The following is a 27,697-nucleotide window of genomic DNA, read 5'->3' on the forward strand; positions in this document are numbered from 1 at the left end:
GCCTTGGAAATGAAAATGAAGAAAATATCTCTTTCCACGCAAACCATTTCTTTTCTTTAATCAGTTTTACACGCAACCAAATGTTATTGGCCTGCAATATGTGGTTTTATTTGCTTGAATTGTGATTCATAATTTCTCTCTCTCTTGCTTCAACCAATTAATGCCCCTTCTTATTAGCATTTCGATTTCTTCTCTTCTTTTTTACAGTCAAAATGGACGAAAATGGGTGAAGAGGTTGAAGCATACAAAGAATTAAAGGAAAATTGAACCAACAAATTGTTTCCTGATTTTCACCTTCAGTAAGTACACAATACAGAGAAAAATAAATGTTTCTAATTATCCAAACAATGCCTTATAAATAACCTCTCTATAGTCTAAACTCTATACTAAGGTCATGTTTTGATATTGCCCTCTTTTCTCAAATAGCCAACTGGCTAAGGCTATGTAACCTATGTTATGGATGGTCTCAAAGGGTCTGCTGATTCTCTCCATAGAAAGAAGCTTATCAAAAACCCGTATCACCCCCATTTCTTCAGCTGGCTGGGGCAAGAAAACAAAGTAGACACTGGACAAGAATCAAAAGATCCGAAAATTAAAATCAACCTACTCTATACCCATTTGTTGGATTTGGGTTATCTCAAGGGTCCATATTTCAAAGTGGATTTAATTGCATACGTACAGAAAATCTCGAGATAAGTTCGAATCTTCAATTCCCGTATGATCCTACCCGAATGTGCAAATGAAGTAAATACGGATTCAACATGCTAAATCTAGATCCATATCGAAAATGGGGAGATAAATACGTGTGTGAGTTTAATCCTGCACTGCTGGACACATCTCTCTGACCCATTTTTTTGCGTTCACATGGGAACCCCAAGTCAATTGATCTAATTCCATTAAAAACTGATTTCCAAATGCCAATTCCATTCCAAGCAGAGTGATCCAATGACCAAAGACTCCAAAGTCCAAACAGTAGTGCAATAAAAATCTAATGTCCAAATGACAATTCCAGGTCTTTAATTGGGAGTTAAGATTCGTGCCCCACAATGTCCCATAGTATATCTCCGTACATCTCTCATGATAATATCAGAAATGATAATGTCATTATTGGGAGATGTTCTCAATGGAATATGTTATGAAACTTGTGGGGCATTCCCTTGTGAGGTGCAGATTCAAACTCTCTAATTAATTGCATCAAAGACCTGGGATCAAATCCCGCAGCCAGTAGGGTTGAGGTGAAGGGAATGGGGGATGGGTATGGCCATCAATGCGTTGGATCCGACCCAATGGACCCGAACCGGGTGGATCGGATTTGGGTCCTGATTACTATCGGTTCAGAACCGCTTTCATCTAGCCCTGAATCGTATATATATATATATATATATAATATAATTATATAATGTATATAGAATATTTAATATATATTAAACATAAATGTTTTAGTTTTTTTTATAATATTCGGGTCTGTTGGGTCAGACCTGATTGTTCTGGGAACCAATCGGTTCAGTTCCGGGTCGACTAATTATAGACTTTATCATGTCTGGGTCCGAGTCCGAGTACTCAACCTTTTTATGTTGGGTCGATTTCTGTTTCAGCTGGTTCCGACTCAGACCCAACCCATAGGATGGATTTGCGCTGTATTGCCCTTTCAAGCAAAAAAAGAAGAAGAAATAAATAAATAAACCTAATGCCATAAAAATGGTCTGCAAAGTCCAATTCCACGAGCACAGTAATCAATAAACTGAAGAGTAGGGGTTTAATCGAGATGAATCAAAGCCGAGTTTTGGGTGACTTGAACTCCAGCTTGACTCAAAAAATTCAGAGCTCGAAACTCAATTTGAGCTCGACCGAGTTTTTGAGTTTCATATTAGAATTCGACTCGAGTCGATATCCATGAAATACCCGTTCTCGAGTAGGCTCAAGTCGATTATAAATAAATTGTATATTAAAAATTATAAACAAATTAATATTTAAAATATTATAAATAAAATATGTCATTATATATTAAAATTATAAATAAATCCATACTATAAAATATTATAATTAAAAATTATAAAATTTGGTTATAAATTTATTTGTTTATATTATAAATAATTTGATATCAAAAAATTAGTATTTATTTATATTATAAATAAAATATTTAAAAATAATATTTTATTAGAAACTTAATTAGGCTTGCAAGCTATTCGAGCCTAATATTACAAAGCTCAAACTCGATAACTCGGCTTGACCAATTAACTGCTCGATTCAAGTCAAATTCGACTCCAATCGATAACTTCTGGGCTGAATTCGAGTATTTAGAGAACTGAAACCAAGTAATTCTTGAGTTGGCTCAGTTAGCTTACACCTAGGGAAGACTTTTTTATTTTTTAAATGGCACCCTCCTCAATACTAAAGTCAGAGGTGTAAACGGATTGAATTCAAACCGGATTATGCAATATCCGTATTTAAATTCGATTAAAAAATCGATATTCGAATTTAATTTTGATTAAATATTCAAATTTTTTATTCAATTCAAAATTTTAAATTCAACCAGTTAATTTCTTTAGGTAATTAATAAATGTATAGAATAAAACTTTGTTTATATAAAATATATAAATCATTTATATAATATAAATATTGTATATAAATTATATAAAATGTTTAAATATTATATATAAGAATTAAATAATCGATTCGAATATTTATCGAGTCAAGTCAGGTCATATTTGAATTCGATTTGATTATTTAAAATGGTATAAATAAATAAGATATCCAAAATTGATCGATTGTCATATTCAAATTATCTTAATTCAATACAACTATATTGGATCTTAAATTCGAAATCAACTTTCTGAATTGTTAGGGTTCGATCATCATCATTCATCAATGAAGTGGAGGAATTTGAAAAGTAGAATTGGGACCGTTTCCTTCATTAGGTATTGGTTTTGTCATTGCTCTAATTGTTGATACACCCAAACTACCCATCGACACCTTTACCAAAAAAAAGGGAAATTGTCCAAAACCCACCATCAATTTTTATGAATTCTCTTAAACTCACCACAACTTTTCAAACGTCCAAGGAACCCCATGTTAGTGAGTTTTATTTTCAAAAACTCACATTCTGTTAGTCCACTGTTAACGTTTCTTAACATAAATGGCCATGTCAGCATAAATAACATTTTTCATGACCAAATTACCGTTGAATGGTGAGTTAGGGGAAAATGGTCATTTAGGTTAGGTTAGACCGAAACTCTCTCTCTCTCTCTCTCTCTCTCTCTCTCTCTCGTTCAAATCTTGAAGATAGCCACTATACCACCCTCTCTCTCTCGTTTGAAGGTCGTTGCCGCACACATCTATTGTTTGAAGATTTGAAAGAAGACAATCATAAATTTCAAAGATTTTTTATGTTTTGAAGCATTTGCAATGTATTCTTTTGAATATAGAATGTAAATCCCCATCGAGGGTTCTACAAATTTATGCAAAAAATATTTTTGTAATTGTTTATCTGATTGTTTGAAATTTTATTGCAACAATCTTTGGATTCAATGTCTAATTTTTGTTTATTTTTTGAAAAATTTTATCTAGTTTATTTGTAACTTTTTATTTTTTCTAAAATATATAATTAAAAACTCTTTTTTTTTTGCTTTTTTAGTTGATATTTTTAAACTTTTATCATTTTATGTATTTTTGTGTAGATTTTTATTATCTTTTTGAAAATTTTGTCACTTTCTTGTGTTTTTTTTTAATTTTTAACTTTTTTCTATAATGTATAATTTTTTAATTTTTATCATTTTATGTATATTTGCAATTTCTGTTTTTATCCAATCTTTATATTTTTCGAGTTTCTTTTGTCTTTTTCAGTTTTCAACTTTCTTTTTTTTGCATTTCTACTGTTTTGTTATAATTTCCATTTTTTCTAATATATGTTTTTGTACATTTTTCTATTTTCTACAATCTATAAAATTTTCTATATTTTTTTATTTATAATATATTATTTTCTAATATATGTTATTTATTTATTTTCTGATTTTGTTTTCAATTTTTATAGTTTTTTATATTTTTTTGTAATTTCTGTTTTTTATGTATTTTATGTTTGAAAATATTTTTTGAACATTTTCTTATTTTCATGTTTTTGTAATTAAAATATTAAAATATATAAGTATATATTTTATATTTATCTATGAAAGGTAAAATGGTAATGTGTTAATTCTCATTAGTATATTTAACATCAAGTTAGTAACATGATAAATTTTAGACGTTTTAAAAAATAATAATGAATTTAAGAAAATTCATAAAAAGTGATGGTGGGTTTTGGACAATTTAAAAAAAAAAAAAAAAAAAACTACCTATCAACACTAACGATGAATGAGAAGAAGAGACTTAACGTTACGGACAGCCGCCGAACTGTTGAAGTAGTTGTGGCAATCAAAGACCCTTGTTATAGAAAGGTACTAACTCACTCCAATGCTGCTACTCATAATATTCTAGATTTGTGGGTGAGTTTTAATTGATCAGAATTCTTTCATAGATCTCCCTGCATTAAATATACAAGTGGCAAAGCACCTTTGGTGCACCTGGTTTATTAACACTGGACAGGAAAGTGTGGTCCGCTTTCCGTATGTTTTTTTTATCTGCCGATCTGCGTGCGTGGAAGCGGGAATAGGATACTCATATCCCTTACCCTTTATTAGATTTCCATTTTTCAAGGTATATTTACTTTTTATATTTTTTCAAGGAATCGTCATTATTAAAAAATAGAGGTTGATTAGGGTACCCCCCTGATTTTTGACAATACAATAATGGTACACCTAAGTAGAGCAGCTATCCATATAGGATCGTGCCGGTCTAACCAGATTTCTATGAATGGACTCTTGGGCCGAGGCCCGGCTCCTTGTATTGGCGCTTGGCGGGCGCCGGGCGGATTAGCTTAGCTGATTCGGTGAAGTTGGCCGTTGGGTTGGGTCACTCTTACCAGGGGCACGGAGTGTGAATACAACGGGACCCACGTGTTCACATCCCATTGGAAACCCTACGTATTAAATTTTCTTTTTAACCTCTTGCCTTGTTTTTGTAAATCTTATATATATATATATCTTAGTAGGACCAAACGGAAACGGTAGGTCCCACAGGTAGGGTAGAAGTACGTGGAACCGTAGAAGATACTGAGCCCGAACCACACTGCAGAAGTGCAGATAAATAAATAAAATAAATTCAGATTATTGTCTTGTAAACAAATTAAAAGCGTCTCTTTCAAGTTTGGGGTCTATATTTTGGCAAAATACTTTGGGGGTAGCGAGCGAGGATGGACGAATTATATAAAGGTGACACACAGGGAGCTTTGCATGCTGAACCAAGTGCGAAGCGGCCACGCATATCTGCCCATACCTCCAGTCCATCCTCGTCATCCTTTGCATGCTTCTCAACGTCCTCTCCCACTCCCACCTCCTCCATCATCTCTCTCCTTTTATATCTCACCTTATTCCATGTCCCTTTTCTTTCTCCATCACAACAATATTCTTCCTCTTTCTTTTAACCTTCGATGGCCGATCTCGTCTAGACTCTAGAGAGGAGAGATACTTCATACTTTCTTAATTTTCATATTACCCTAAGTTAACAAGGATGTCGAGTCTGTGTGCAGAAAACCACCATTCGTTCCTTTCCGGGAAGAAAGGTCTCGGAGATACCGACGCGCAATCCGGGAAGCTCCTCAGTCGGCGGGTCAAGCTAACCTTCTCGTCTGACACTAGTCCTGATCTCTTCGGAGATGCTATGGAAAAGCCCAGTTTTGAAGAAACTCATCATCTCGTGCACAAATTCTTGCCTTACAATGGTGGGGACGATGATGATTCCGATCCCTACTCAAATGATGAGTTCCGTATGTACGAATTCAAGGTGCGTCGGTGCATGCGCAGTCGTAGCCATGACTGGACTGATTGCCCCTTTGCTCACCCCGGCGAGAAGGCACGACGCAGGGACCCCCGCCGTTTTCATTACTCCGGTAATGTCTGCACGGATTTCCGTCGCGGTGGGTGCCGCCGCGGCGATGCTTGTGAGTTCGCTCATGGGGTCTTTGAATGCTGGCTTCACCCGGCCAGGTACAGGACTCAAGCCTGTAAAGATGGTAAGAACTGTAAAAGAAAGGTTTGCTTCTTCGCTCATACATCTCGTCAGCTGCGTGTGTTGCCTCTTCATTCCGTCGAAACACAGACGTCCCCCTCTCCCACTGTTACCTCACCTCTGGGCCACGACAAATACCCAATTTCCGTCTTTTCTGATGCCAATTCTAACCACTGTTGCGTTTTCTGTCACTCCGCTGCTTCATCCCCGACTTCTACTTTGAAGGCTTTCTCTCATTTATCTCCTCCATTGTCACCGACACTTTCTCCTCCACTCTCCCCCGACGGCAGCCTCGGAAACGAGGGATCGATGCGCGGTTTCTCTCCGCTCTCTCGATATAATGAACGCGTTGATCCAATTGCTTTGAACCAATTTCTTCTTGGGCCTTTAAATTACAAGGATGCTCTTTCAGAGCTTGTGAGTTCCATGGAAGCCATGGATCTCAGTTCGACTTCTCCAACCTGTATAAACAATAGATACCTTTCATCCTCAGCCAACTTCGAGGAGCAGCAACAGTTCGTTCTCTCACCTGCAAACCCACAATCTTTTGGGTCAGGAGATTACTTTAACGAAGATTGTCTGAGCAACGGTTTCACAGACGAAAAAATCAACAACAATGGTCGCTGTTATCCCGATCTGGACTGGGTGAACGAGCTGGTGATGTAGATGACGACAGATGAACATCAAGTCTTGGTGTACAAAGGGTCGTAAATATATACAGCATATATATGCCATTGGTGATCAACTGATCATTGTTTCTGGTATCAATTTTCTTTTGGGGTCAATATGTATCAAGCTCTCGAACTTAACATCTTCGAGTGTCTGTTTGTAATTTTGTTCGTTTGCTTCTCTGGTCGTTTGTCTTTCGCTTTGTTGTTTGGTGGAATAAGCATATCAGCCCCACTGAAGATGTAACCTAGCTACATGTTTAGACTATTGTGCTCTTATGGTGCTTAATATTTGTTTATGGATGCCTCTCAACAAACTTGATACTTGCACTACATGCAATGCATCTTATATGAGTCATGACTTGACACGTGGCAAACATGCAAAGTGGGTGAGAGTCCAATTTGGAATGACAACTCAGACGTAGGACATGCGGTATTTTGGTATACTACTCACTTCAGAGTCATTCCAATTTGCAAATTGGAATTTACTGTTGTGGTCCAGGGTTCCAGTTTCAGAAATGACCTAGCCATGCACATTGTATGATCAGAAGGGCTATTACTGAATGTTGGTCCCGGCTAAGCTATTGGGAGGGATGAATTAGAAGTTAACAGGCCTAAACTTGTTCGTTTTCCAACATTAAAATGGTCAGTACTCAATATGTAAAGGACTATTGCTCAATGTTGTATTAGTTTAGGTCCAGCGACTAGGAACTAAAGCTCATGTTCTTGACCCTGCAGGGATTTGAATTCAAGGGTTGGTTGCAGTATTGCAGCTAGGTGACTGATGGGTGATGAGGTAGCTAGGTTGGTAGGTGGATTCTAAGCCAGAGAGTTGATAACTTGGTGGGCCAGTCTCGGTCTCGTAATACAATTATTGGGATGGGTGTGTGGAAAAACTGAAAAAGGAGGTATGGGAGGAGCAGAGGTGGTGTTGGACTGTTGGGGGTGGAGGAAGCAAGGACGATATTGGTGGTGTGTTGGGCACGTAGGGATTATTAAAGGAGATGATGTGGGCTTGTGGATAAGGATGGTGGACTTATTCTCAAGGGGTGTCCCTCTTTTCTCGGGCATTGACTTCAGTGGTGAAAGCCAAATTAATTTGAAAGCTAACTTTTACAGAATGATCCATCCAGATTTGGGATTCTGGAGACTAAAAAACATTAAACACCGTTTGACCCTTTGAGGGTAGGAGTCCATTACAGATGGAACAGGTCATGTCTGAATTGGTTCAATTCAACATCCTGGTAGTATAGTAGGAGTGTAGTGTAGTATAATCACACATTACACGAGTGAGCGAGATGCCATTGGCAATTTTGACACGAGGAAAGAGAGAGAGAGAGAGAGCGAACAATGGCTTGTTTGGAAAGGTTTGAATTTTGTGATGTTGCAAACTGCACTTTGAATTCATGTCCCTGAACAGTACAACAATGATGGGACATGTTTTAATTCGTATTTTGTCCTTAATTTTTTAGGAATGAGGATACGAACGAGTATGTGACGCACTTCTTTAGCCGAGGGCTCCTTGTTTAGTACATAAAGCCTGAATGTCGATATATGCAGGCTTTCTTCTCAAGTAAATATCACTTCTTGTAGTTGTAGCTGGTGTAGTGTAACTCTTTCTTATAAATAATTTATTTTTAATTTCATCTGATTTGATCAAGCTCGAGGGCCCTGTTTGTGATCATCTAGTTGGGGGTGGAGCCTGATGTAATCGTTTCTACCACATTACAATATTTTGTGATGTAAAAATTTTTTGGCTAAGTACCTCGTTATTTGATTCGGTGGTGACGTATCTTAGTGATGAGCTACTTGGTGGCGAACTGTCTGGTGGTGAATTGCCTGGTGGAAAACTGTCGGGGGGTGAACTGTCTGGTGGCGAACTGCCTGATGGCGAGCTCCCTAGTGGTGAGCTCTCTGGTGGTGAACTGCCTAGTGGCGAACTGCCTGGTGGAGAGCTACCTGGTGGCGAAGGGAGTAGATTTCTTTTGGCCCGTAAGTCGACGAGCTAGTAAGTGCTGATCCAATTCCTAGTGTGGCCCGTAGGCTTTGGGAGTGACTCATAATCTACTCTTCTTTGACTTTTTCCCAGGCTAGAGAGACGACCGGGTCTTAAGCAATAATGTGGCCCGTAGGCTTTAGGAGTGACTCGTAGTCTACTCTTTTTTTACTTTGCCCATGCCGGAGAGGCGACTGGGTCTTAAGCAGTAATGTGGCCCATAGGCCTTGGGAGTGACTTGTAATCTACTATTTTTTTACTTTGTCCGTGCTGGAGAGGCAACCGAGTCTTAAGTAGTAATGTGGCCCGTAGGTTTTGCTTGTGAGGTGTCGAGCTATGATTGTGTTGCATCAGCTTCGTAATGCTGATCACCCACTCCTACAAGAAGCTACTAGGAGCTCAACCTTCGGGGGCAGCATTACCAACTTTAGGTCGCCAGCTCACACAGGAGCCTAGGAAGGCTCGACCGGTAAAGATGCCTATGTAGTCGGTTGGCCGCCAACTCCCACGGAAGCCACGAAGAGCTCATCTTTGTAGGGGGGACCTTGCAAAGAGGACTGATGAGGCATTATCTGAATTGAAAGTAAGGTTGGTAGAGCTACTTAGTCTGTTAGCTCCTTGCATAGTTTTTGAGTCATAAAAGATGTAAACTATAAAGTGATAGATTCGATTACTAAAAAGTGAGGATTTAGCTTTCTGGTAGAAGAGGACTTAGCTTTTGTAAGATGAGAACTTAACTTTTTGTAGCGTTTCCCACAGACGGTGTCAATTGATGTAACCGTTTCTGGCCACGTACCAATGTTTTGTGATGTAAAAATTTTTTGGCTAAGTACCTCGTTATTTGACCCCATGGTGATGTGCCTTAGTGATGAGCTACTTGGTGGCGAACTGCTTGGTGGTGAACTGCTTGGTGGAGAACTGCCTGGTGGCGAACTGCTTGATGGCAAGCTCCCTAGTGGCGAGATCCCTGGTGGCGAACTGTCTAGTGGAGAGCTACCTGGTGGTGAACTCCCTACTAGGCGGCCTGTGACTTGGAGAATGGCGGAGTTCCCTGGAGCAGTGCAACCCGACTGCCCTCAGGGAGCTGAGGGACCTGCGAGAACTGAATCAGAGGACCCGATAGTATTTTCCCGACGGGGGCTCTCCGACGCTTAAGTTAGCACTCTGATTGTAGAGAGCTTTGAAGATAATGTTGGAGAAACGAGACAGCTAGAGAGTAGGGATTACCTCCATTTTTTCCATCCCCTTCCCCTTTGGGTGTGAGGTCTTTATATATCGGAGTCCTCGCGGGTTAGGTGGGTGAAAAGCCTCCAAACGGTAAGACTTGTCACATCCCGTCAGAACTGGGGTACGGTGGTGAACTCCTCGAAGTCGTCAAGCTGGCGCTTGTGTCAGGCGGCCAGGACGGCGCCTAAGCCAGGTTGTCAGGGCGACGCCTGCGTCAATCGGCGGGTCGGTGTCTGGGCCAGGTTGTCAGCTCGGCGCCTGTGTTAGTCGGTGGGTCAGTGTCTGTGCCAGGTCGTTAGGTCAGCACCCGTGTCAGTCAGCGGGTTGATGTCTAGGTCGGGTCGTCAGGCAGGAGATCTTCTTGTGATACTACTGTAACGAACTTCTCTACAAGTGACGAGCTGCCTATGGCGAGCTGCCTGTGGTAAGCTGCTTATGGCGAGCTGTGGCAAGCTACCTGTGGCGAGCTGCCTATGGCGAGCTACTTGCGTCTAGCTGCTTATAGCGAGCTGCCTATGGCGAGCTGCCTGTGGCGAGCTGCTTGTGGCTAGTTGCTTATGGCGAGCTGACTATGGTGAGCTACCTATGGCGAGCTGCCTATGGAGAGCTGCTTCAGGCGAGCTGCCTATGGTGAGCTACTTCAGGCGAGCTGCCTATGACGAGTTGCCTGCGGCGAGCTGCTTATGGCGAGCTGCTTCAGGCAAGCTGCCTATGACGAACTACCTATGGCAAGCTACCTGTGGCAAATTACCTATGGCGAGCTGCCAAGAGGCCATACTTAGTTGGCATGAGGTGCCACGTGTCACAATTCCACTGGAGGGCCAAATCTGCCCTCATCAGAGCCCATCATAGAAAGAAGACAAGAAGAAGATAAGGGTGAATAACAAAATGATCCTTAATCAGCTTTGAACCGACAACAAATGAACATAACATCTTCATTTTTACTGCCATTAGAGAAATGAATTTATATGTTCTTAATCCCCTCTCCCCAAAATTAATGCTGATGGAGGGTGATTTGACCCGACCTCCTATGAAGGCGATACGTGGACGTGATTCAACACAAGCAACAGCTTAGCGTGACAGCCTGGCTGCGACTGAGTAACGAGCTCGTTAAGATCCTCGCAAGACAGCTCGCTACATTACAGCTCGCTACAGTGCGAGCTCAAGAAACCTGGTATGTTGAAAGGGAATACTCCAAGTCAAGTCTATCCCAGCTCGCAAGCTCGGATAACTAGCTCGCTCCAACACTTAGGCAAAGGGACTACCACAAAGGCAACCTCAGGTGGAATCACCTCAGAGTACCTCCAAAAGCTCATTACAAGGCAGCTCGCTACTAAGCAACGCGGTGTTTTCAGGAAGCTTCTTATCTGATGAGACCATCCCCGTTAGACTGCACTACGTCTCTTGAGTAACGGTGCAGTCCCTATTAGCCCAATAGACAACACCCATGCTCTTGACAAGTGGTGGCATGCCTGTCCTTTCCGGGTCATGTCTCTCATCTGATTGGGCAGTATTCTGCAACGATTACTTGCGCAGCCCTAGCAAATAACGACTGCGACAGAAGGTAGTGGCGGTTACGCCCGATTTGACAAGGACATGTGTATTTAAAGGCCCCAATGATGAAGGGGCAAAGAATCTGAATTGATCTTGGATTAATCTTGAACTTTAACTGATCTAGCGCGACTTGCACTCTTAGCTCTTTCTGCATTCATTACAACTCTCTCAAGTGTTCTAACTTAAGCATCGGAGTATTCCCACCGGGAAGTCCCCCAGGAATCCTTCAACTTCCTCTTCTCAGGTACTGTCCGTCGCTAGTTAAGAGTGCCCGAATTGCGCAACATCATTTGGTGTCGTCTATGGGAATCACTTCAAAAAAGCCTTCCTCTAAATTCTACAACTTTCTCCAAGAACTCAACATTCATGGCTTCCTTTAGCAATCCCGGGTGTGGTGCCGACCAGAACGTTTCTGGGGAACAACCTTAGCTCCCCATTGTTTGCATTGGACAGTTCATTGTCCCCCTCTCTGTGGATGAAGTTCCTAGCTTGAACGTGCCTCACACAGTGACACCTGTGAACGCTCCACTCCCTTCCACGGTTGGAGCAACCTTCACTAAACCTTCCACTGTTCCCCCAGTGACCAACCAAAACCAGTTGGAAGACCTGGTATAGTGCAAGAAAGCTATGCAAGCACAAATGCAACAGTTTCAACAGTTTCAACTCTACCAGCAGCAAGTGTTGCATCAAGTTTCTCAGTACCAGTACCAACAACAGTTTCCATCACTGCCTTAGGCCCAACAGTCGCTTCCTCCTCGGCACCCAGCCACAAAGCAAGCCAAGGCCTCCTGTCGAAGCGAACGTCCTCGTCAAGGAGAGGCCTCTCAAACCTAGAATCCTTCCAAGAGCCAAGCCTCGTCCCACGGCAGGAAGGAGAGACCAGTCACCCCTGCCTCGCAACCTGTGGGCAGGTCAGGGAACTCCCAACCGGTCAAGCCCGCACCACCCCAGCACTCTCAGTTCGAGCTCCCGCTTGCAGAAAACCAATTTGAGGTCCTAGCCGCAAACCACAGGCGGGGCCCTTCGGTTCACAGCTATCATCAGCAGTCCGAGCCCATTGAGCTCGGTAATACTGAAGCAAGCAGCACCAACGCCGAGCCGACGAAGCAACAACGGAGGCACCGACGAGCTCGCCGAACTGCTACCCGCGTCCTGCCCGAGCTCAGAGGTAAGAAGGAAGTAAGCTCAGGTGAATTAAAAGCTACTCCTTTCCTTTCAGTTCCTTCCCCTCTATCGCCAGAACTTCTTGTTGTTCCTATGACAAAGGACTTCAAGCTCCCTCATATGGATAAGTATGACGGATCCTTTGATCCGAATGACCGTGTGAATGCCTTTCAGTCCCAGATGCACTTGGCAAGGGCCAGTGAATCCTGTATGTGTGTGGCTTTCTCCACCACCATCAAGGGAGTGGCCTGCACTTGGTACCAGAACCTAACGCCCGGATCGATAAGAAGCTGGGCGCAGTTCGTGCAAGTCTTCACTTCCCATTTCGTCACCAACAAGAGTGCCCAAGAACTCAAGATAGCCTCCTTGGCATAGTTCAGAAGGAAGGGGAGTCTATTCGGAGTTACATCAAGCGGTTCAATGACGCTTGCTTACAAATACCCGATCTGGACCCTACAGTTCATCTCATCGCGACCAAGCGAGGCATTACCCACAAAGAATTCAAGTGGCACATGATTGTTAATCAGCCCAAGACTGTGACCAAACTTGCGGATCAATTTATAGGGATAGAGGAGGAGATCAACCAGAAGGGCGTGAGTGCACCCGAGAAGAGAAAAAGGGAAGGCGAGCCCTTGAATCAAGGGGATGGTAAGAAGATGAAAGACCAAGCTCGGGGGGCAAGGCCGAATCAGCCTTTCCGAGCTCCAACAGCAGAGAGGATTGACTACACACCCCTGAACGCGAAGTGGGCCGAGATCCTCATGGCGATCAAGGACGCCCCGTATGTGAAGTGGCCACATCGGCTAAAGGCAAATCCTAATGTAAGAAATAAAATTTTGTATTGTAGTTTCCATAAAGACCACGGTCATAGCACCAAAATTTGTAAAAACTGCCACGACGAGATAGAAAAGCTCATCTGTCATGGATACTTGCGAAATTTTGTACAAAATAATAATAATAATAAAGCAGGTCGGCAGGGGGAGCAGAGTAGAGATGCTCCCGAATCCAGCAGGCAAGCAGAACAACTGCAAAGGTAGCCCCCTGAAGAGAGACCAATTCGGGGGACCATCCACATGATTGTCCGAGGTTCGGTTGTGGCGGGCTGCACCTCAACTGCAGCTCGGACATCACCTCGTGAGACCACCAGGGAAGAACAAAATCCCTCAAAGTGGCCAAGGACGGAAGACCAAATCTTCTTCATAGAGGACAACGCGCACAGGGCCCACTACACCCATGATGACGCGCTCATCACAAAGATAAAGATTAATGACTTGGAAGTTAGGCGTGTCTTCATCGAGTAGGGTAGCTCGACGGGCATCCTTTTCAAAGCGGCATTCAACTAGCTCCAACTCCAAGAAAGCGACATGAGGCCCACGAATACTCCCCTGGTAGGCTTCAACGGAGAGGAAGTCAGGCCCCTAGGAAGGATTACAGTACCTATGGAAGCCAACACCTGGCCTAGAATAGTGAGGCTCAACCACGACTTCTTAGTGGTCGCAACCCCCTCCCCGTACAATACCATAATAAGTTGACCGATCACCCATGCCCTACGAGCTGTGGTCTCCACTTACTATTTGGCAATGAAGTTCCCCACGGACATCGGAATCGGAATAGCACAAGGTGATCAGCTTGAGTCTCGCAAATGCTACGTTGCCGCCCTCAAAGGGAAAGCCAAGGTGGCCAACAACCTCGAGTTGGAGCGACCTACAGAGCAGTAAGAGGAGCGAGTTGTGCCCACAGAAAAGACTGTCTCCATCGTGGCATCGACGGAGGACCCAACCCGGACACTTCAGATCGGCGCTTCCACTGGGGAGCCTCTGCGATCCCAACCGGTACGCTCCCTACTTGAAAATTTAGATGTTTTCGCGTGGTTCGCGGTAGAGATGCCCAACATAGACCCTAGCATCATGACTCATAAGCTTAATAATGATCCTATAGTAAGGCCCCTTAGACAGAAGAAATGCAACTTAGCTCCAGAGAGGTGGAGGGCAGTCAACGAGGAGGTCGGGAAAACCCAAGGCACATGTAGTATGGGATTGCGTCTTTCGGCCATCAGGGTAAGACCCAAGGCATATGCAGTATGGGATTGCTTGAACCCTTGAACCGGACCAGATTTTCAGTATTGCCCTATACCTTGGAGATAGATGGGCAAAAACTAGAAAGTTACACCTGACCCCTAGACTCGATTATGACACATCACTAGGTGTCGGATCGGGCTGTCTTTGATGTGTCAATCAGTGAGATCCTTAGTGGGGGTCAAAACCTAGACATGTTGGGGCAGTCTGAGAATTCATCTGAGTGAGTGGTCATAGTGACAGAATCAGCCCCTTTGTCGAACAATGGTAATGATCGGGAATGCACTATCTCTGATGGAAACCAAACAGCCGGCAGTTGAGTAGAGAGTGCGGCACTGTTCCTTGCAGCCGAGAGAGAGGTCTTCTCTTGTCGGGCAGTGCTTGATCATTAAGGGCAAAGAGGTTAAGTGTAAGACCACTTAGGATAAATACCTGATGGGCTAATCTTGCACCTGCCCACAGTCCCTGGGTTTTTATAAGATGGCTTGACCCAGGGACCACTTAATGTAAGTGTTGGGCCCATAGGGTCCATGTGATGGGCTCAAGGGGGTCAGTGAGTCTTTCAGTGAATTCGGCTGGGCCTTGTAATAAAGGCTGGGCCGAACCCATGTGGCTGGTGTGTAGATCAATGCTTGGGTCCCATGCCATACAAAGAAGCCCAACGGGGCAGCAAGTTGGAAACTAGTTAAACACTGAACACTTAATGGGCCAAAAGCCCATTTCAAATTGGGTTGATATGATCACTAGTTCATAGGGCGAATCTGATATTAGTGTTAGTAAAAGGATTGGGTCTTTGACCTTATCCACTCTAAGAGACCAAATTGAAATTAGATTTGAATCTAATAACCTCCTGATAAGATCAGGAGTTAACTAACTTAATCTGCATATAGGATTAAGATTAACCTCTATCCAAATACTGATTTGGATTGGGATAACTCCCAAAGTATTGGGAGGTTTCTTAATCAAGAAAAAAGAGGAGAAAACCCTAGCAGAAACATCAGATTTCGAACTAAGGGGTTTGAGGAAGCAAGAAACACATCCTGCAATCTGAGATTTGATCTCTCACAGACTCCAGAGAGAAGAGACAGTTCTACCCTCTTCGTCCCTGGACTTCTCCTCCTTTAGCCGCCACTACTACCTGTTGGAAGATTGGATCTTTGCAGCAACAGGAAGTCAAGAAAGCAGTTCTTGACAATAGTCTTGCAAGATAGACAAAAGGATTCGATGCTCAAGGTTTCCAGAGGGTTCTTGTGAAGAATCCAGTGTGTAGGACGCACCCTGCTGGTTCCGTTCCATCCACAGCTATGTCATCTTCAGCAGGAGTGGATCTTGGTTACTTCTTTGGGCGTGAACACCAACTTTGGGAGATATTATTTCTCTGGATCAGGTATAATCCTTCCTGTTTCCTTTTAGTTCAAATCTGGTTTGTTTATGGTTCAAGTACGATCCTTGAATAATGTATTCTAAATTTAGGGAATATGATTCCCAGGTGAAAGAAGCTGGAAATTTTTTTTGAAATTCGCCCCCCATTCCGCACCTTTCTTGGCGTCCATTAAATGGATCCTACCATTCTTTCAGTGGTATCAGAGCCACAGGTTCGAATCTTAAACCAAAAGAAAATCAGATCTGCCCCAGCGCAGATGAACAGAAAATGTTCTGCCAAGATCTGCACAGATTGCTTTCCTTTTTTTTTCAAGAAATGGTTTCTTGTTAAGGGAGTTTGATATGAAATTAATTTTGTTAAATCCAAAAATTTATTTAGAATTATTCTTTATTTATTTTTGATTTAATGGACTGTTCGAACCTGGAGATCGTAGTGCAAATTTGGCGCAGATAGTTTGCGCACCCTTTTTTCTTCCTTTTATTATTATTCAGTCTGTAAATAAATTTTTTTATTTTTCTAGACTGAATGTATAAGACTTGATCAAGAATGTAATTAATTAATAGAAATAGGATTTCTATTTTTTATTTATTTTCTTGATTAAAGAAGAAGGAAGAAGATGGCGGTGCTGGAGATTTACAAATGGAGAAATCGCATACTACGATTTACTGTTTATGAAACTGTAACTTTTGTGATTAACCTCTGTTTTGCAGGTGGTACAAACAGTCTATATTTTTTATTTGTGATTGTGTAAAATAAAAAATTATTAATTTCATATCTCTCTTGAATTAATTCTTGAATTGAAAATCAGTTTTGGACATTTTCGGACTAGATTGGACCAAAATTGTTTGGACCGAATCTGAGATTCGAAGGGGGATGTTTTTCAGTCAATATTTCTCACACTGATTATTCCAAATCTGATGTTCAATTACAAGGATTAATTTGGCCCACCTGTAAAGCCCAGTTTTAAAGGGATAAAACTACAAAAGCCCATTGTTGTGAGAAAAGCTGTATGGGTCGAACTGCTAACTGCAATTCAGCCCATACACCTAGTAAACATTAATTGTTAATGCTTTAAGTTTTAAATGGGCCATTCGATGGGCTTTACAGCAGTTAATTGATTGGATCAATTCTTCTTTACATGTGATGTTTGGATGTATGATGTGCTGCGACCATGGACCATAAGCACTTGGCCCATGTTAATTCGTTAGTGGCTCTTGCACACACCATGGCTGAATGCACATCACTGCCATGGTGTCCCTTAAGGTCATTGGATGACCCCTCTCCACTTGGTGGGCCCCATAACCCTGAAAAGGGATGCGTACGGAACCCCTAGCCGATTGAGGCCCATCAGAAATATGACTTTATGAAAGTCAGTGGGAGCCACTTTGGTTTGACCTAAATTAGAACTAGGGCATAATTTTGTTCCCTCCAAGCAAATATGAGTGCGTGTGATAGGGAGATCCATTTGATGGACTCTCTAAAGGCCTTCCGTCATTAGCACAACGATGGGTCCATCAGTAATGAGGAAACGCACCATAAAATTGGGCTATCCATTTGTTGTTGGATCTGTTAGAGTGTTTCATTAGATGATAGGGGCGTCATAGACCGATGTGTGAGGGGCTTCACCAAAAAATGGGAACTCTCTCACGGTACCTTGGCGTAACCTGAATATGATGGGTGTGCACTCACTGGATAGAAAGGTTTACCTGAAAATGGCTCTTAACCTTGTCTGACAGAAGCCAAAGGGAAACTCATCTGATGAGTGGATATGATCTGTCACAAAAAGGTGGTGGGGTTATGCAGCTGAAACAGTTGGCTTCACGCACCCTATGTGATTTCCCACATTTCCAGAGACATTCCAACGTCTCCGTCAATGAAAAGGGAGGGAAAATCTCAGAGATGAATAATTGGGAATGGAATATAGATTAAAAGCCATATATATGTAGGTAACATGAATCAAACTAAGGTTGTGGAGTAACGTTTTTGCTGTTTTGACAAAAAATGGCAAACTGTCTATTTGCAAAGCTTCTAGATGATAACAAGCTTAAGGGCCCAAACTATGCCGACTGGTACAGAAATCTTATGTTGGTCCTAACTTCTAAAAAGTTAGATAAGGTGGTGAAAAATCCTGTCCTGGAACGTCCGGGTGATAGGGCTTCTGAGGCCCGTAGGAGGAACTACCAAGATTGGGAGGATAAGAACTCCCTAGCCCGTTGCTTTGTCATTGCCTCATTAGACAACTCAATACAAAGGTAGTTCGATCAGATCAAACTAGCCAAGGATATACTGGACAGTCTAAGAACAATGTATGAAGAACAGAACCGTTCTACTCGACAGAAGGTCCTGAAATTGTTCATGACCGCGTAGATGTCCAAGGGGTAGAAAATTCATGACCATTGTCTTTGGATGATGGGATACATTAATGAACTTAAAGCTCTTGGATCTGGGCTAGATCTTGGCACGCAAGTGGATGCCATCCTGAATTCTTTGCCCTCTTCCTTCAATGCGTTCACTATGAACTACAATATGAATAAGCTGAATGTCAGCGTCTAGGAACTCAGCAATATGTTGCAGAGGGCCGAGGATCTTTTAAAGAATGATGAGCCTGTAGTTATGCTTGCTGAAACTAACAGATCGGGCAAGAAAAAGAGAAAGGCAAAGAAGCCCCAGAAGAAAGCTGTCAAACCCAAGAAGTAGAAGAACAAGGCATCGGATGTCTGTCACTTCTACAAACAGATCGGCCACTGGAAGAGGAACTGTCCTGCCTACCTGGAATCTAAGAAAGGTAACATCGAAACTTGTGTCATAGAAACTAATATGTTAGTTACTTTTGTGTCCTGGTGTATTGACTCTGGGGCTTCAACTCATGCGTGTAACTCACTGCAGGGATTCAAAGTTAGCAGAAGATTGAGTGATGGCGAGGTGACACTATTCTTAGGAACGACTGCAAGTGTTGCAGCTGCGGCAATAGGAACAGTAGAATTAATTTTTAGAGAAGGAATCCTTGTACTTAAAGATTGTCTTTATGTACAAAACATGAAAAGAAATTTAATTTTTGTTTCTAAACTATGTGCTGATGGATATACTGTTTATTTTAGTAATATGATTACTGTTAAATGGAACAATACATTCATCACATGCGGGGAACTGGAGAATGGTCTCTTTGTTCTACATCCTTCTCTAGAAACTAACCTAACTGAAACTACGTCGGTCGAAAATCCCAAGAAAAGGAATCATGATACAATTAATCCCACGTGCCTCTGGCATTACCGACTTGGCCATATCGGTATTGACCGAATCACAAGACTGGTAAAGGATGGTCCTTTGGATTTTCTAACCGTAGAAAATCTTCCCACTTGTGAGCCTTGCCTTCAAGGTAAGATGACTAAGCGGCCATTTGACGGTAAGCCTGAAAGATCTGGAGGCACACTTGACCTAATACATACTGATGTATGTGGTCCCCTGAGTGTTAGGACATGGAATCAACACGTGTACTTCATCACCTTTACAGATGATTTTTCACGATATGGTTACGTGTACCTAATGAGACACAAATCTAAATCCTTTGAAAAGTTTAGAGAGTTCAGACAGGAAGTCGAGAAACAGTTATGGAGAGAAGTTAAGGCCCTTCGATCGGATCGAGGTGGCGAGTATCTCTCTAACGAATTCAGGGACTACTTAAAGGACAATGGGATAGTGTCACAACTAGCTCCTCCTATTACACCACAACTCAACGGTGTTTCAGAGAGGAGGAATAGGACCTTGTTGGACATGGTCCGGTCACTTCTCGTACGCTCAGAATTACCCACATCCTTTTGGGGATATGCATTAGAGACTGCTATCTACGTGCTGAATTGGGTTCCTACCAAATCAGTTCTGAACTCCATATGAACTATGGACCAGAAGGAAGCCAAGTGTAAGACACTTGAAGATTTGGAGTTATCCTGCACACGTTAAAAGAACAAGTGTGGACAAGTTGGAATCCAAAACCAATCGTTGCCTATTTATAGGCTACCCAAAGGATTCAGTGGGTTATTTATTCTATGACCCAAGTGAGCAGAAAGTGTTCTGCAATCGAAACGCCCAATTCTTAGAATTTGAATACATCATGGACACTCACCGTCAGGAAATAGTTCTTGATGAGGAAAGCTCGGGAGCGGTGGGAAATGTCCCACAAGTTCCAGGTAGTGACCAACCTAGAAGGCCCACCCAGGTATCCAGACCACCAGTCCGATATGGTTATGACTAGGATACCTACCTGGTGGAAGCCTTGACAAGTGAAGAGGATCTCGTGACTTACGCGGAAGCTATGTTAGACATAGATTCCCAAAAGTGGGTGGAGGCCATGAGAGCTGAGATGGACTCAATGGAAACCAATGGAGTCTGGACTCTAGTGGATCCGCCCTCCGGGGTAAAAGCAATTGGTTGCAAATGGATCTACAAGAGGAAGAAGGGCCCCGATGGCAGGATTGAGACCTACAAAGCTCGATTGGTGGCGAAAGGGTATACTCAGAAAGAAGGCATCGATTATGAGGAAACCTTTTCGCCTGTGGCCATGCTTAAATTCATTAGGATCCTGCTAGCTGTAGCAGCAAGTGAAGATATCAAAACTGTGTTCCTGAATGGAGATCTTAGTGAAGATATCTACATGCAGCAGCAGCAAGGCTTTATTGCTGCTAGTCAGGAACACATGGTTTGTAAACTCAACATATCCATATATGGACTTAAGCAGACTTCTAGGAGTTGGAACATCCATTTTGATTCTACCGTCAAAACGTTTGACTTTGAGCAGAATCCGGATGAGCCCTGTGTTTACAAGAAGTCCAGTGGGGATAAGATTACTTTTTTAGTATTGTACGTGGACGATATCCTACTCATTGGGAATGATGTAGGAATGTTGACTTCGGTCAAGGTATGGATGTCACAGCAGTTCTCCATGAAAGATCTTGGAGAAGCTTCATACATACTGGGTCTTCGACTCTATAGAGATAGATCGAAGTGGATAATTGGATTATCCCAGGCTGCTTACATTGACAAAATTGTCAAAAGGTACAGCATGGAAAACTCCAAGAAAGGAAATGTTCCTTTCAAACATGGAGTAACTCTCTCCAAGATGTTTCCCAAGACTTCTGAGGAGATTGAGGGCATGAGAGACGTTCCCTATGCCTCAGCCATAGGGAGCATCATGTATGCCATGCTGTGCACTCGCCCGGACATAGCTCAGGCGGTGAGTGTGGTAAGCAGATTCCAGGCTAACCCAGGGCAGGAGCATTGGACTGTTGTGAAGAACATACTTAAATACCTTCGAAGGACAAAAGAGTTTTGTCTGGTATTCGATGGTAGTTCACTACAAGTTCTGGGGTATACCGATGCCGATTTCCGGTCGGATCCAGATGACAGAAAGTCTATATCTGGGTTTGTTTTCATGATAGGATCGTGTGTTGTTTGCTAGAAAAGCAGCAAACAGGGGTCCACTGCAGACTCCACAACCGAGGCCGAGTACATTGCCGCAAGTGAAGCTACCAAGGAAGCTGTGTGGATGAAGAAATTCATACACGAATTGAGAGTGATTCCATCCAGCACATCACCCATCCCGTTGTTGTGTGACAACAATGGAGCAATCACCCAGGCTAAAGAGCCTCGGGCCCACTCAAAGTCAAAGCACATCAAGAGGAAGTACCATGTACTGTGGGAGATCGTTGGTAGAGGGGACGTCCTAATTCAGAAGGTAGCATCAGCGGATAATGTGGCAGACCCATTGACTAAGCCACTGATACATAAGGTGTTTGAGAAACACATGGAAAGTATGGGGAGATTTATCCTGCCAAGGCTGATACTGATGTCTCACCAAGTGTTGGGATGCCTTGTTTCGGCCATCAGGGAAAGACCCAAGGCACATGCAGTATGGGATTGCTTGAACCCTTGAACCGGACTAGATTTTCAGTATTGCCCTAGACCTTGGAGACAGATTGACAAAAACTAGAAAGTTACACCTGACCCCTAGACTCGATTATGACACATCACTAGGTGTCGGATCGGATGTCTTTGATGTGTCAATCAGTGAGATCCTTAGTGGGGGTCAAAACCTGGACATGTGGGGGCAGTCTGAGAATTCATCTGAGTGAGTGGTCATAGTGACAGGATCAACCCCTTTGTCGAACAATGGTAATGATCAGGAATGCACTCTCTCTAATGGAAACCAAACTGCTGGTAGTTGATTTCAAAAGATTTGCAAAAGGTTTTAATTCCCGGGATCCATATAAGTAGAGAGTGCGGCACTGTTCCTTGCAGCCGAGAGAGAGGTCTTCTCTTGTCGGGCAGTGCTTGATCATTAAGGGCTGAGAGGTTAAGTGTAAGATCATTTAGGATAAATACCTGATGGGCTAATCTTGCACCTGCCCACAGTCCCTGGGTTTTTATAAGATGGCTTGGCCCAGGGACCACTTAATGTAAGTGTTGGGCCCATAGGGTCCATGCGATGGGCTCAAGGGGGTTACTGAGTCTTTCAGTGAATTCGGCTGGGCTTTGTAATAAAGGCTAGGCCGAACCCATGTGGCTGGTGTGTAGATCAATGCTTGGGTCCCACGCCATACAAAGAAGCCCAACTGGGCAGCAGGTTGGAAATTAGTTAAACACTGAACACTTAATGGGCCAAAAGCCCATTTCAAACTGAGCTGATATGATCACCAGTTCATAGGGAGAATCTGAGATTAGTGTTAGTAAAAGGATTGGGTCTTTGACCTTATCCACTCTAAGAGACCAAATTCAAATTAGATTTGAATCTGATAACCTCCTGATAAGATCAGGAGTTAACTAACTTAATCTGCATATAGGATTAAGATTAACCTCTATCCAAATACTGATTTGGATTGGGATAACTCCCAAAATATTGGGAGGTTTCTTAATCAAGAGAAAAGAGGAGAAAACCCTAGCAGAAACATCAGATTTCGAACTAAGGGGTTTGAGGAAGCAAGAAACACATCCTGCAATCTGAGATTTGATCTCTCACAGACTCCAGAGAGAAGAGACAGTTCTGCCCTCTTCGTCCCTAGACTTCTCCTCCTTTAGCTGTCGCCACTACCTGTTGGAAGATTGGATCTTTGCAGCAACAGGAAGTCAAGAAAGCAGTTCTTGACAATAGTCTTGCAAGATAGACAAAAGGATTCGATGCTCAAGGTTTCCAGAGGGTTCTTGTGAAGAATCCAGTGTGTAGGACGCACCCTGCTGGTTCTGTTCCATCCACAGGTGTGTCATCTTCAGCAGGAGCGGATCTTGGTTTGTTCTTTGGACGTGAACACCAACTTTGGGAGATATTATTTCTCCGGATCAGGTATAATCATTCATGTTTCCTTTTAGTTCAGATCTGGTTTGTTTATGGTTCAAGTAGGATCTTTGAATAATGTATTCTAAATTTAGGGAATATGATTCCCATGTGAAAGAAGGTAGGAATTTTTTTTTGAAATTCGCCCCCCATTTCGCACCTTTCTTGGCGTCCATTAGATAGATCCTACCATTCTTTTATTCCAAATCCGAGCTCGTGCTCTGCGACACTCTTGTGCGGCAGACACTTGGGGGCAGGGCCCTCGCCCAAAAAGTGCTACGACAGGGGTACTACCGGCCAACAATGAAAGCAGATGTGATCGAGATCGTTAGAAATTGTGACAAGTGCCAGAAGCATGCCAATATCCACCATCAATCTGTCGCCGACCTGAAGTATCTCACCAGTCCATGGCCTTTTGCACAGTGGGGGATCGATATGCTCGGACCGTTGATTATTTCACTAAGTGGGTAGAAGTTGAACCTGTCGTAACAATAACAGCTCGGAATGTGCCAAACTTCTTTTGGAAAAATTTATTGTGTCGTTTCGGGTTACCTCAGGTACTGATCTCCGACAATGATAAGCAGTTCGAGACATTAAATTCCATAACAGGTGCCTAGACATGTGAATTTGATAGAACTTTACGTCAGTAGCACACCCTCAATCAAATGGTCAAGCAGAAGTCATGAACAAAGCTATCCTCCACGGACTGAAGACATACCTAGAGCGAGTTAAAATACTATGGGCAAATGAATTACCCAGCGTTCTATTAGTTCATTTCAACATCTCTTATCAATCCTTCCGGTCTAGTCCATCCAATATTGATTTGGGCGGGGTCCAACCAAAACCAGTCCATTGACACCCCTAAATATTCTGGTGAGAGTACCTGCGATGGGAGACTGGTAGTATAGTAGAAGTGTAGTGTAGTATAATCACACATCACACTAGTGAGCGAGATGCCATTGGAAATTTTGACATGAGGAGAGAGAGAGAAAGAGAGGACAATGGCTTGTTTGGAAAGAAAACAAGTTGAATTTTGTGATGTTGCAAACTGCACTTTGAATTCATGTCCCTGAACAGTACAACAGTGATGGGACATGTTTTAATTCGTATTTTGTCCTTAATTTTTGAGGAATGAGGATACGAACAAGTATGTGACGCACTTCTTTAGCCGATGGACTCCTTTTTTAGTACAAAAAGCCTGAATGTCGATATATTAAGGCTTTCTTCTCAAGTAAATATCACTTCTTGTAGTTGTAGCCGGTGTAGTGTAACTTTTCTTATAAATATTTTATTTTTAATTTCATCGGATTTGATCAAGCTCGATGAGGGCCCTGTTTGTGATCATGTAGTTGGGGGTGGAACCCATCATAGAAAGAAGACAAGAAGAAGATAAGGGCGAATAACAAAATGATCCTTAATCGGCTTTGAACCGACAAGAGATGAACATAACATCTTCAATTTTACTGCCATTCGAGAAATGAATTTATATGGTATTAATCCCCTCTCCCCAAAATTAATGCTGATGGAGGGTGATTTGACCCGACCTTTTAAGAAGGTGACACGTGGACGTGATTAAGCATAAATAACAGCTCAGCATGACAACCTGGCTGCGACTGAGTAACGAGCTCGTTAAGATCCTTGCAAGACAACTCGCTACAGTGTGAGCTCAAAAACCCCGGTATGTTGAAAGGGAATACTCCAAGTCAAGTCTATCCCAGTTTGCGAGCTCGGATAACTAGCTTGCTCCAATACTTAGGCAAGGGAACTGCCCCAAAGGCAACCTTAGGCGGAATCATCTCGGAGTACCTTCAAGAGCTCGCTACAAGGCAGCTTGCTATGGGATAGCTCGCTACTAAGCGACGCAATGTTTTCAGGAAGCTTCTTATCTGATGAGACCGTAGCCATCATACTACACCACGTCTCCTGACTGATGGCGCAGTCCCTGCCAGTCCAACAGACTGCACCCACGTTTCTTAATAGGTGGTGGCATGTCTTTCATTTCCGGGTTGTGTCTCTCATCCGATTGGGCAGTACTTTGCAACGGTTACTTGCACAACCTGGCAAATAACGGCTGCGACAGAAGGCCAGTAGCGGTTACGCCCGATTTGACAAGGACATGTGTATTTAAAGGCCCTAGTGATGAAGGGGCAAGGGATCTGAATTGATCTTGGATTAATCTTGAACTCTAACTGATTTAGCGCGACCTGCACTCTTATCTCTCTCTGCATTCCTTATAGCTCTCTCAAGTGTTCTAACTTAAGCGTCGGAGTATTCCCACCAGACAAGTTCCCTGAGAATCCTTCATCTTCCTCTTCTCAGGTATTGTCCGTTGCCAGATAGGAGCCATACATCTGCCATCTAATAGTGCCCGGATTACACAGCATCAAATGCTAATTACAGGCTATGGTTCAAGATAATAGTCTTCATCAACAACAAATGGTTGCTTGCTTTGATTGTCATCATATTCTGTTATTATTAATTAGAGGCAAAATCTATAAGCAAAAAACTTGAATTAAGTGACAAAGAGGTACTTCGAAACTGAATCCTTAATATGATTAATTGTTAAGGCTCATGGCTTGGAAAGTCTATAAATACAAATAATGTAGACTTTATAACATTATATTTTGTATGTATTTATATTATATATTTGTATTTATACTCTTTTTAAACTAAGATTAATGGAGGAATATAAATATAAATATATAGAGTGCGAAAGCAAAACCTTTATTTTGTATATATTTGTATTTATATATTTTTCAAACTGAGCTAAGATTTTAATGATAAATATATCTTATAATACATAAACCAACAAAAAAAATATCATGTGACGCCTTTATCATGATAGATTGAAATTTTGATTCAATATACAGAAAGTATTGAAGATACACTATAGCTGGACTCTAAATGGTAGAATGCCCAATGCATTTTCTGCTTGCAAAATGCTTAACTGGATTGTTGGACCACCTCCTACATTTGGCAGAACAGCTCAAATGACAAGATTACGTCTATAGCAACTCATATTGGGCTCGGGACCACTGCAACCCTGGGGCTTAAAACTCACAACTGCAACACGTACTTCAAATGGGCTGACTATTTCAAGAGGTAGCTAGGCCCATTAATTAATCACCATGAGCAAATAATAATAAATAGGTGAACGATCAAGATATTTGAAACTCATGGCTAAAGGATAGGTCACTCTGTCAAAAGACTCCAAATGCAGTTTTCGAACACGGTCGAGCCAGTAAACTAGCGAGTCACATAGTGAATTTCTCCGGAGCGAGTTGCTTTTTCTGGACCAGGGTGAATTTTTGGACCAGTGTTAATGGACCAGTTTTGATTGGACTCCGTCTAAATCGTAATCGATTTAGATTGATCAAACTAACCAACAATACATATTAAATTGGACTAATTCAGATTTAGTGGTCCAAAATATTTATTGGATTAGATTAGATCTTGTCCATCCATAATAGATTCATATTAGATTGGATTAGATTAGATTTCGTCCATCCAGTCAAGACAAATTGACACCCTTGCCCCAAACGGCCAAACCTCGTTAATGAGTATTTTTCCTTGTTCCTTATGACCGGAAGTTCATTCCAAAAATAAAAACAATAAAAAACTTGTAGGAGCGATTCGTTTTTTTTTTTTTTTTTTTTTTTAATGCCTCACGAATCATCACCTTACACTTCACCAGATCTCAACGCTTCAAATTCGAAAACAGACATCTGGTTGTCATCCAGCGAGCGTCACGTAGCTTGCCTCCAATGGTCAATGGAGCTTCCAGATTAACGATGGGCGCTGTATTATCAGTTAATCCCTACGCTCAATGGTCCTGACTCCTGACTCCAGACGAACTTTTCACTGCTTGGCTGCTTCTATAACCAAACCGTGTCTGTTAGTCCATTTCCACAATTCCATCAAGCTTGCTGCTTCTACTGCTTCTACTCTTCCATGGCGGAACATCTCCAATCAAGGCAGATGGCTTCTTTCATGGCACCATGTGCACCTCTTCTCCTTCTTACCTTTTCTCTCTGCTTTTACGGTGTGATTCAGGCAAAACCCCTCTCCGACCTAACCTCTCCCTATCTCTCGCCGGCAACGTTCCCCGCCAGTTACCAGAAGATGCTCAAAACCTTCAAGATCTTCGCCTATATTCCAGAGAAGCCCCAACCCTTCGGTACCGCAGTCGAATCGCTCTTCCACGATTCT

At 42.4% G+C, this 27,697-nt stretch overlaps 1 protein-coding gene across 1 annotated transcript; it reads left to right on the plus strand.

Annotated features, from left to right (window-relative positions):
* The first annotated feature begins 5,151 nt into the window (after positions 1–5,151).
* LOC148875953 (zinc finger CCCH domain-containing protein 2-like) lies at positions 5,152–7,084 on the plus strand. Its single transcript, XM_088983889.1, has one exon. The coding sequence runs from the start codon at positions 5,602–5,604 to the stop codon at positions 6,763–6,765; it is 1,164 nt and encodes a 387-aa protein (XP_088840015.1). The 5' UTR covers positions 5,152–5,601; the 3' UTR covers positions 6,766–7,084.
* The last annotated feature ends 20,613 nt before the right edge of the window (positions 7,085–27,697 follow it).

Source organism: Nelumbo lutea, chromosome 1 (assembly GCF_056320005.1).
Source record: "Nelumbo lutea isolate HS-2025 chromosome 1, American lotus-T2T, whole genome shotgun sequence".
NCBI classification, from domain to species: domain Eukaryota; kingdom Viridiplantae; phylum Streptophyta; class Magnoliopsida; order Proteales; family Nelumbonaceae; genus Nelumbo; species Nelumbo lutea.

Bases quoted from the DNA above. Each gene is read 5' to 3' on its own strand.
- LOC148875953 (XM_088983889.1), top strand. From the start codon at position 5,602: ATGTCGAGTCTGTGTGCAGAAAACCACCATTCGTTCCTTTCCGGGAAG.